The sequence below is a fragment of the Centruroides sculpturatus genome, unplaced genomic scaffold (assembly GCF_000671375.1).
Source record: "Centruroides sculpturatus isolate CEXI.00-Female unplaced genomic scaffold, Cexi_2.0 scaffold206, whole genome shotgun sequence".
Lineage (NCBI taxonomy): Eukaryota > Metazoa > Arthropoda > Arachnida > Scorpiones > Buthidae > Centruroides > Centruroides sculpturatus.
The window spans coordinates 514,298-526,314 of record NW_019384442.1 but is presented as its reverse complement, the minus strand read 5'-3'; the positions used below and the strand labels follow the sequence as shown (position 1 = coordinate 526,314).

Sequence of the window (12,017 nt, the reverse complement as noted above, 5' to 3'; positions counted from 1 at the left end):
GCACTGTTTTTCAGTTATCCAAAGCAAAAGCAATTTCTCGACATGATCTAATGTCTTTGATCTCTGTTTAGAAATTGATTTAACCCCTTTTGCAATGTTAGCAGATTTAATAATGTCTTTATTTCTCGCGATTGTCCATATCGTCGTTCTCGGAATACGGTAGGCAACAGTTAAAATCTCGAACACGTGTGCCATCTTCGTATTTCTCAACAATCTCTTTTATCAGTTCCATTGTAATTCTAGTCATTTTTTTAGTTTTCTGTTGCTTTTCATTTGCCTTTTTGCGATTCGTGATTAATAAAAATAATAAAATGTTACTTACAAATTAAAATCAGAAGAAATTTAACAAAGTTATAAACCGTTGCACCGCGAACGTCTAGTCTGGTCTAGTATACCGATAGTGCTACTTGTTCATTGATGGCGCGTATAATTGAATTATGTCGTATACCAAACAAAAGTCGTATACCGAGTAAAATTTGTTATGTCCAAACAGGACATATTCCGAATTTGACGTATTCTAAAGCAGACATATACCAAGGTACCACTGTACTATAAAAATATTTTTCTATTTATTCAGGTTAATGTCTTTTGAAATTATATACACTAATATTATACAATATAGGCATTTTCGATAATGAACTTCTACATGTAATTATAATGGAAACTTTTTCATTCATTTATTTAAGCAGTTATCTTAGTGATCTGTTTTCAAAAGACTTTATTTTCTTTGATGTTAATATAAACATAATTATGCTTGCTAGATTGTTAGTAGCTAATTATTTTTATGTATAATTCAGATATATATTAATTTAATAATCAGTATATGAAAAATTTTAATCTTTTAACTAATATTATGTTGACTTTGAAATTCATAATATAAATAATTACTGGTATGTAAATTAAGTAACCAAATATTTCTTTGATATTTTCATCTTATTAAAACTGCTGGCTTTAACATTATATTTTTATATTGATGCATGTTTGTTGTTAATGTTATTTTTATACTATCTACTCTCCTTTTCTTAATTATGTTTAGTTTATCATCATATCATCATAAATTACAGTCTTAGTTAAAAAAATTTTTGAGGTTAAGTGAAGTTTTCCATAAAATGAAATCAAATTGGCATCTGATTATATGCAGATAACTTTTTCATATTATTGCAAATATAATTAAAGAAGAAATATAAACTAAATTAAAAAGTTGTCCAAAAATATTGAGTCAAGAAAAATAATTTGTATCTGATTCCGTAAATTACAAATATTCAACTTATAAATTTATTATTAATATTTTATTTATTGAATTAAAATGCAAAATTAGTTAATTGTATTCATAATTTGTTTAAGTTAATTAAAAAATAGATACATGCTAATAAAATTTTCCTAACTTATTTTTGATATGTGGTATATTATTTCTAGTTCATATCATTAAAAATTCACTCATTTTGTCATTTATTTTGTTTCAATAATACAGTATATTAAAATTAGAATCTTGTCATTATATATAAAGTTTACAGAGACATCTTATTGGGTTGTTCAGAAAGTAATTTCGTTTTTTTTACGTGGGAAAAACACAATATTTTTATAATAAATAAATACTTTATTGAACTATATATTGACCATTTTGGTCAAATACCTGTTGCCATCATTTCTGGTAGTTGCATGATTCCACGTTTATAAAAGTTTTGATGTTTGCTTACAAAAAATGGATCCAAGTAATTTTTGACATTTTAATTTCAAGTAAACATCTTACAGTTTAAAAACTTTTGTAAAGACTGGAACAAGTAATAATCTGAGGGTGCCTGATCTGGTGAATATAGTTGGTGTGATAGCACATCCCATCTAAGCTGTAACAGAGTCTGATGAGTTACCAAACTTGTGTGAAATTTGGCATTATCATGGTAAAACACTACACCTGTTTTGTTGATCAATTCTGACCGCCTTTTCTGTTTGATGATATTACTCAATTTGTTTACTCAATGGTAGTACACTTTTGAATCAATTGTTAAATTGTCTGGTAAAAGCTCCAAAAGAAAAAAATTGTCTTTAAAATCCCAGCAAAGAGAGCATCTCTCTTTAAGAACATGTGGAACCCATATATCAAGCTTTGAAACGAAACCAATTTGTTTCAAGTAATCACAAACAGTTCAATTTGACAAATTTAATTTTCTCTTAGTGATTTCACTTGTTGTTATTCGGCAATTTGCTTCAATCAGTACCCTTATTTTGTTTTCATTGGCTTCAACTGGCCATCCAGAACGTGGTGCATCTTCAATATTGAAAATTGCCAGAATGAAATTTTGTAAACCAGTTTTGGCACTGTCTTTCTCTCAACACATCTCCATACATGTCAAGCAATTTTTTTTCTTGCTTGAACAGCATTTTGATTTTTTGGTAATAAAAAAGCAAAATATGCCAAAAATGCTACTTTCGATTTTCTATATTTGATGGGACACCAAAAGAAAATTGTACAGAATCAAACAAAATTTTTTACTAATAAGCCTTTAAATGTCAGCTGTCAAAATATATAATAAAAATGTGGTTTAAAATGAAATTGGCTGGTTAAAAATACATCTAATTCCTCTAGTAATAAAAAACAAAATTACTTTCGAACAACCCAATAATATAATATGACAATGTACTATGTGATTAGGTTATATAATATTTGGCTATGTCACAAAATAATAACTAACAAAAGATTTTTTCATTGTTGTTTTATGACTCTGTCTACAATTGTATGAGGCAAGCAAATAGTATCTTTAATTATGTTGTGTTTTAAGATCAAGAACTAAATGATTTGAATTATATTTAAATCATAAGGAAATATTAACTACAAAGGAGTAAGAAGATAGGAAACTCTGAGAAATAACTGAAATATTAAAACAATCAAATTAAAACAAAAAAAGTACTAAATACTCTTGTGTAATTTTAAGTTATTTATATCTAGTGATAAGAATTTTGATACATATATAATCATTCAAAATAATTTTCCTTTTATTTACCATTATTGTGAGTTTTAAAATTTTATCAATAACAATTTTAATTACATATCAGTAACATTGGTATGTCGTTGAGCAATTTCAAATAATTTGTTGTAAGTCAAATTAAATATTTTTTTGGAAATAAATCAAATATTCTAAAATAATGCATGTTTATTCATTTTTTACAAACTGAAACAATATCAAGATTATTTAAACTAAGTAATACATAATAATATTATTACTAATATATAATAAATTATTGATTTTTATATGTTTATTTGACACAAAATTGTAAAACTTTAACTTTATATATATATATATATATAATACAGTTTTATAAATACATTTCTGCTCCAAAAATCAATTAGATTCAGTCAGATTATTTAAAGCTATATAAATTGTAATTTAAAAAGAAAAAAAAGCATATTATAAATTATCTTTTTATTCATATCTTTGCATATGTTAATTGAACAATTTAAAATTAACTTTTAATTATATAAATGTTAACAAGATGGTGGCAGCACTATTTATCTTTATATCAAATTGTAATTATAATTTAATCAAAAATTTAGCATATTAATAGTCTAAAACAAAACAGCTGAATTTGGTTTACTTGGTATATAATTTGGGCTTTAGTTTTATCACATATATATCAATACAATAAAACTACAGGAGCTATAAACAAAAGCATGAGATATGCATATATGTATGAAGAGCTCATTCCCAAAACAAGTTCAACCCAAAAGGTCTGAAAATAAATTTTATCCACAGATACTTTGCTTGTAGACTAAGCTGTCAAATGGGAGAAACAGGCATAGAGACATTTCAAAAAGAGTTTAGTGTTGTGGAGAGAAATATACCACATTATCCTTGATCTTTTGTGAAAAAAAATTCAGTTCATATATTTTTCATTAATAATTAATGGGATTTATTAAATTAGGAAACAATGGATATATACAAATTAGGAAAATAGATAAATATTCAAATAAATCAAAAAATATACAAGTTTTTAACAAAAAAAATTTTTTTTTGAATTAAAATTCATTTATTTACCTTTTAAATTTTATCAATTTTGGTCTAGAATTTAAAGAAACTTTAAAAATGGGCAATAAAATAAGTTCACATTCTAAATAGGCTTCATGGGAATGAAACAATGTAATAATTACACCAAATAAAGCAGATAATTTGTATGAAAATAAGTTCAGTCCATAAACTTAAGTTTCAATCTTAATCAGAACAAGTTTTCTATCTTAATAATATACTCCCTGCAAAGTCTATATTTTGTATTTAGAATTAACAGAGATCTACAAAATAACCTATAAGTCACAGTACAGAACACAAGAATGCTTCCTGTTAGTTTTTGCTCTCTTGGAAACTATACAAAATAAACTGAACTTATTTTAGGAATGAGCTCTTCAAGTATATATCATGATGTTGTGTTCTTTATTTATATAATTGTACAAATATAAAATGATTTCACTTTTCAAGATATAATAGTTAAATTCAAAAACTTGTATAAAACAGTTTGCAGTTTTTCACAGAAAGTTTCTTCATTATTCTTTTATATGTGTGAAATATATACTTTTCAAGTATAGTAAAACCTGGGTTCAACTGATAATCTTGAGACAAAAAACTTTGTCTACTTAACTCAAGTATTCATTAAAATCTTTCTTTACATTTTACAATACCTAGTGTTTTTTAATAAACAATATATGATTTTGTTTTGTAAATAATACGTAATAAGAGTCAAAGAATTATCAAAAGTACAAGACTGATTTTTGCAATAATTAATTAACATAATTTGACACTAAAAGTGTTAAGTGCCATTCTGTATTAAATTTAATATGTAGAAATTAATGGTTGATTAACTTAGAGAAATGTAGAAGAAAAGATTTGGAATGGAGTGGTACTCACAAGCAGAATGCTTTTTAATATTACTTTAAAAAGATTAAAAAGCATTCTGCTTCTGTTGTTCTTGCTTTTTCAAAAATTTCTTGAGTTACTTAATATTTTAATTTTATTATGCAAGAGGAAAATATTGGTGTCAATCTACTAAAGCCTGATGCAAAGAGTGTCAGAGTACTATCTAAAAAATGGAATTTTTAGCTCTTTTTTCATTTATTTTATTGTTATTCAGTGGATGGAAACCTTTTGTCTTAGACTTTTCCAATTGTAATTAAAATAAAATAAATAACTAAAAAACTTTGACAAGTTTAAAGACATAAAGAAATTCTGTGGATCATGATATACCAAAGATAAGCATATTTTTAAACTAATATTTATGGGAAGTATGTAATCCATTTTATCTTCACTTAACAGAAGTTTTGGAGAATAAGAAAGGTAGGAAATTTTTTCATTGTCTGCAGAAGGCAGCATCATCTTAATCAAGATAAAAATATATTACCAATTCTATTTCTTTGTCAGAACAGGACATTTTATCCACTATGTAGAGATGTCTGCTAAATCCAGGTTTCACTGGATGTCCATATTCTTCTCTTAAAAAAATCCTTAATGCAAAACAAATATAAAATATTTTTTAAAAATTATCATTAAAATGTACAGTATTTTATATTTGTTTCATATAAAAAATGTTTTATTTAGAAAGTGTTTTAAAGAACCTAAAGATCTAAACATACTAGATACAAAGTATTTTAGTTTGATGAAAAGATCACAATGTAAATAATGAACATTTCACATATTTTTTTATAGACTGAAGAGGTATATGCTTAGATATATTTGAAAGGCATATCAGGTAACAAAAGTATAATAAAGAAATAGCTTCTCTGGAAAACTGAAAATTAAAAATTATTTTACCAAAGTTTTTGAATTTACATAAATAGAAGTTACTTAATTTTTAGTCTATTAAATTAATAGTTTTTATACAATAGTTAGGTTAATATATACAAATTAGAAATATAATTCTAAGCAAGTGTTCTTAATGTATTTAAAAACATTATCAAATTCAAATTTATTTTATTTCAAAAGGAAATCATTCTTAAATTCCTTTTAAAATATGAAATTTGTTATTCATATTGTACTGTACAATATGTATTTCAAACTTACAGCAAATTATAGCATAGATATAACCATAAATCTAATTAATTTTATCCAAATAACTATATTTCCAAACTTTATTTAATTATAAGTTTTTTGCATAAAATAAGTTATATATTAGATATAAGCAAAATTACCATGTTATAATAAGTTAAATAATATGTTTTTACACATTCAATTAACTTATCCTTGTAAGAATGAGTTGATTATTTCAGATATTTTTTAAATAATAAATTAAATACCTTTTATGTTTATTATAATAAATAAAAATAATTTTTTTAATAATTTAATAAAAATAATTTAAAATAAAAATATTTTTTTTTTTACAAAAGGTATTTGAGAAGTCAATAATGCTAATATGTGTTATTGATACTTTGGGCAAAAATTTTCAAAATTATAACAAACAATTGTTTATTGTGATGTCACAATGCTTGCTGCAATTTTTAATCATCTTTTAATTTAAAGTCATGTGACTTTCAGTCCTGACTGGAAGTTTGTATATAGTTAATTGAGATCTTCAGTCCCTAAGCTTTCCATATTTGGTCTTGATTTTCATGTATCTTACTTTATTCTTGAGACTAATGAAGGAAGGACTAACAGATGACAGTGAGAATGTATAGGTCTGCTATGTTTGTTTGTATTGCACAAATTATTAAGCTTTTTTTTTAATTGGGCTGCAGGTTTTAATGGGAAATGAATGATTGCATTAACATGTTACAGAACAATGAATTTGTTTTACTAGGATTAAATACAGCAATAAAGCAGCATATAATTCACACTAGTTTATACATCATAGAAAATTCTTAGAATGAAAATAAAACCTTCAAATAATCTACATCATTATATATCCTCTGCCTCCAGAGTGGCTATCTCAAACATTAAAATGTGGCCTTTTCTATTTCGAGCCTGCAGTTTATTAGAAATTCTTGTAGCTAAATATAAACAATCAAGTCTGAATGTTCTGTAATAATCAAATCATTAAATGCTAGATTATTCTGATTATATTTTAGCTATTAACAATTAATATAAAATACTTTGTTATAAAGTAGATATGTATTGTCTTGTATGAATAATAATTACAATAATTTTTGAATTAAATTTAATAATTATTACATAAATTTTTAATTATAGTCATCTCTTAAATTTATTTTACTGCTGTGTTTTAACCTGGAAATTATTAAATAATTAAAATTTTAAATAAATATTCATTTAATCAATAAAATGGATTTGTACATTACAGAATTTAAAAACTAAAGCAAAATAATAATGACATTATATTTATAGTTTTGATTACTGCAATATGTCAGATAGTAATGATGATATCATCTACTGTACATAAAATCTTTTGAATCAACAAGTAGACACTTTAATAACCATAAGCAAACATAATAAATAATAACAGTAGCAAATAAAAAGTATCTATTATCATGTATGAAAATTATAATAATTCGTACCAATTATTTCAGTCTGTTTTAATCATGAATTATAATAATTGTTACAATGCAATATTTCTTTATTTTAACATCCTAATAATTAAATTTAATTAATTTTAATGTAGTTTTTTATTTTTCAAATTCATAAATGACAAAGGAATAAATTTCTACAAGTAGTATATGGGAGGAATATTCATAAATGATTGAAAACAGATTTTATTCATATAGATATTTTTAAAATAAATTATATTTATTACTTAATTATATTTTTATGAATGTAGTTCCAGTTGTAATCATGTTTGTTTCCATGATGTATGCTGAATTATTCAATCTTTAAATATTTTAAAATTTCTTTCCTTATATTAACTGACCATTAAATTATTATATAACTTAAAAAATGTGCAGTAAATTGGTCACTTGCCATTGAAGTCAATGGACAAAAAATTGGTAATTTCAAAAACTGACCATTATGTAGAGGTGATCACTTAAATGGCTAATTGTAAAACTGGTTTCAACTGTATTTTCTCTTACATGACTGTAATTGATGCCAAAATTTTATGGATATCTATTGAAATCATTACTTATTCCAGAGAGAATAAATTTTATTACGAAAGTGAAATGTTTGTTGAATTAATAATAATTTGTCATCCTGACAACACAACAATAATCCGATGATAAAAATATAAAATAAACTTTTAGTTTTACCATTTTCTTCTCTCTATTGCCATTTGTATCTTTGTTATCTTTTGTTTCATTCAGAATATTAATATTAATCTTAAATTTCTGTAATATGTTTGTTGTAACAGATTTGCTTAGTACATTCAACATGCTGTTAGAATAATGCAGCAGATGTGCAAGTAAGTCTATTGTACTGTTGAATTCAGATGCTCTGTTAACTGTTAGTGTTTGTAAATGGCAACTATAGATTTTTGGTACTGAATGATTTGTATTATTTTCTGTTTAGTTTGCTTTCACATTTTTATATATTTTTTTATATATAAATGTACACAGTGGATGACATCAATGAGAGCTTCATTGTATTAAATGTGAAAAAAATTATTAATTAAAATATTGTCAAAAGTTTATAAATGAAGATTTCAATATGCTTCTTCATTATTTTGATTATTTTATTTTTGTTTGAAGATTCAGTTTTATCATTTGGATATTGTTTGAATTTATAATTTAAATTATACTATAAGTGATACAAAATTAATGCAAATATTCTTTTAATATTAATTTATAATATTTTAGCTGATTATATAAATAACGATGCTATATTTTTGTTAAGATATTATGTATGTTAAATTTTTATCCTGTCATTACCTATATGTGAGGCAATGATTTGTGTTATATGTCCTTTGTATTTTTATTTTTCTAACGAATAAATGACCATGGAGTGGCATCTCTATCAAGCCCGCCACTTTTTGGTTCAGTGCGACTTTGAAATGGATCAAAGTAGTCATGTATGATTTATACTTACTTGCAGGGCTGTGGAGTCGTGTAAAAATCTACCGACTCCGACTTTTCCTTACCATCTGACTCAGACTCTGACCAGGGGTGGACTTGTTACCGAAAGAGACCCGGAAATTCTGATGTCATCACGTGACCTCAGAATAAAAGATTCAATAAATAGAGTTTTAATAAAGATAGAACGTAGAAACTTTTTATTTCAAAACTAAAAGACTCCTCTAAGTAATATATAAATATGTATTCGATAATTTTTACTTTTCTGGCTGTTATATATAACAGAGGATATATAACAAAGTGTAGCGCTCGGTCAAAAAAATGACCCCTCCCAAATTTTTACATTTTTGGACTCGGAACATCTTGAAATTTTCAGTTAATTAAGCAAAAGATTCGAGGTTTTTTCTATATGTGTGGATGTTAGACCATGTGGGGGGGGGCATGATTTTGTTCACTCTGTTTGAAGCCTAATAATTTCTGTGGTCAGAATCAGAATCAGATGGTTTAACACAGGAGTTAGTTATTAAGCGTCAAAGTGGTTGAACTAAATCGTGTCCCCATACACATTCTAACATCTTAGGTGAGAACATCTTAACGGTTTTACTGTACTATTATAAAATGACAAAAAAAAGCTTACTTTGAGGGTAGAGACGAGTTTTATTTTATTTTTTTAAATTTTGAATGCTAATAACAAGTAAAATATTCATTAAGACATATTACACATGACCCCTTTTATGTCTTCACCCTGTCGACCTTTAATTAAGAACCAAAATTTAATAGTATTAATGCCCTTTATACGCAAGCTACAGTGCCACATTTCGTTTCTTAAACTTTACCCATTCTGAGATATTGTTTTATATCTCAGAACAGAAAATGAAGAAATTAAAGAAATTAGACACCTACACACACACACACACACAATTTTTCCCCTTTTATTGACTTTTTTGAGGGGTTCAGGAGGTCTCCAAACATGTAGATTTGCAAAAAAAAACATGGAGGGTCAAATTTGACACAATTCCAATACTTTTCTGTTTTATATACATAACAAGTTTGTAATTAAAAAGGAGTCGGAGACGGTGGATTTTTTGACGACTCTGACTCCGGCTAAAACACCAAAACTCCATGACTCCGACTCCACAGCCCTGCTTACTTGTAAGGTATCCTAGTCGCAATCTGTAAATGCATAAGTGATATATTTAACAGGTTATGGGCCCAACAAAGGTACATGGGTATTTACTGAGTGAATAGTGAGACAAGTTTTACTTTATTTAGTGTACTTGTGCAAAAATAAAGACAGGATGGCCAACAGTGTGAAAACGGTCATCATGAAGTTGAACAGGAATAATTATCCAGCCTGGAGGTTTAAAATGGAGCTGCTACTTATTGACAGTGACTTATGGGATGTTTTATGCAATCCACCACATGAGCCACAGATGATTGAATGGAAACTAAAAGATGGAAAGCCTTGAAGTAAAATCAGTCTCTTGGTGGAAGATTTGCAATTACAGCTCATCAGAATAGCAAAAACTTCAAAAGAAATGTGGAAATTGTTAGAAAAACACCATTGAAGGTCAACACTTACACAAAAAGTAAGTCTATATAAGAAATTATTTCACTTAAAGTATGAAGAGGGACAGGATATGGAAAGATATTTAAGTACTATAGAGGACTTAGTAGATGAGTTAACTGCTTTAGGAGAACAAATGAGTGACAGACTCATGGGAATTCTTATGTTGGGAAGTTTGCCTGATAATTATAATACATTAATGACTGCTCTTGAGGCAAGAGCAGATACAGACCTCACTCTTGAATTTATAAAGATTAAGATCATGGAAGAGTATGAGAAGCAATCAAGAGGCTCATTTGGACATATCATGAATATGGATGAAGCCGCAGTTTTGAAAACAATGGTCCGTAAACCAAAAACTGTATGTTACTATTGTGGGGGTCCCCATTTGAAAAGGGACTGTCCTGAATTGGGCAGAGGAAAGAAAAAGAAAGAGCACAAAGTAAAATTAACTGAAGCCAGGAAGAGTTTGATCTGTTGGACAAGGATGAAACATACAAATGCCACTCTGCATGTATGAGCACACAAAATATGCCATTAGATATGAAACAATGTCTTGCTGTGAAGACTACAAGGGATTGGTATGTTGATTCAGCAGCAACAGCTGACATGACAAACAACAAGAACTTCTTCAGAAAATTGAACAACAACAACAACAACAACAACAATGAAATTGTTTGTGTGGCTGATGGAAGAGAAGTGCCTGCAAGCGGAATTGGACATGGTGAACTAATTTGTGATGAAGGTAGTTCAGATGGCAAGATAAAATTAGATAATGTGTTATATGTACCAAAACTAAATGGGAATTTATTGTCAGTCTTAAAAATGATGCAAAGTGGTTATGATGTGTGTTTTGACAGCAAAACAATGTAGTGCTACATAAAATGAGATGGCAAGACACATGTAAATGCTGAGCTTCAGGGATCACTATTTGTATTGAGCCAACACAATGCCTTACGACTATTATCTATGCCTAAGAAGCAGTGTGTGCATCTGTGGCACTTGAGATGTGGCCACTGTAATCCATCTGTAATGGCTGCCGAAAGTGTTGAGGGTGTGACAATTAATGAGTGTGGGTGAACTGTGAGATGCGAAAGTTGTATGAAAAATAAAATGCCGTAGAAACCATTTCCAAAAGAATCAATGAAAAGAAATAGTACAAAGCTTGAGCTATTGCATAGTGACTTGTGTGGACCCATGCAAGTGAGAACCCCTGGTGGAAACAGATATTACATAATGATTATAGATGATTATAGTGGTTATACCAAAGTTTATCTGTTGAAGTACAAGTCTGAGGCTAATGTAAAAATAAAGGAATATGTAAACTATTGGGTTGTTTGGAAAGTAATTTGTTTTTTTTTCTGTGGAAAAAAAACAATATTTTTATAATAAATAAATATTTTATTAAATTATATATTGACCATTTTGGCCAAATACCTGTTGTCATCGTTTCTGGTAGTAGCATGATTTCACATTCATAAAAGTTTTGATCATTGCAAAAGTTTACTTTGTCGTGTGCTT

General features: G+C 27.1%; 2 protein-coding genes across 8 annotated transcripts in view; both read left to right on the top strand.

The window, feature by feature from the left end:
* LOC111620188 (poly(rC)-binding protein 3-like) overlaps positions 1-12,017 on the top strand; it is a 170,876-nt gene that overhangs the window by 149,785 nt on the left and 9,074 nt on the right. The gene's annotated exons all lie outside the window — the stretch shown is intronic.
* Positions 9,959-11,857, top strand: LOC111620189. Its single transcript, XM_023362087.1, has one exon. It carries the CDS (start codon positions 10,570-10,572, stop codon positions 11,014-11,016), a length of 447 nt encoding a protein of 148 aa, XP_023217855.1. The 5' UTR covers positions 9,959-10,569; the 3' UTR covers positions 11,017-11,857.

What these genes read in the sequence shown, in the direction of transcription:
- LOC111620189 (XM_023362087.1), top strand. Translation starts at nt 10,570, where the DNA reads ATGGAAAGATATTTAAGTACTATAGAGGACTTAGTAGATGAGTTAACT.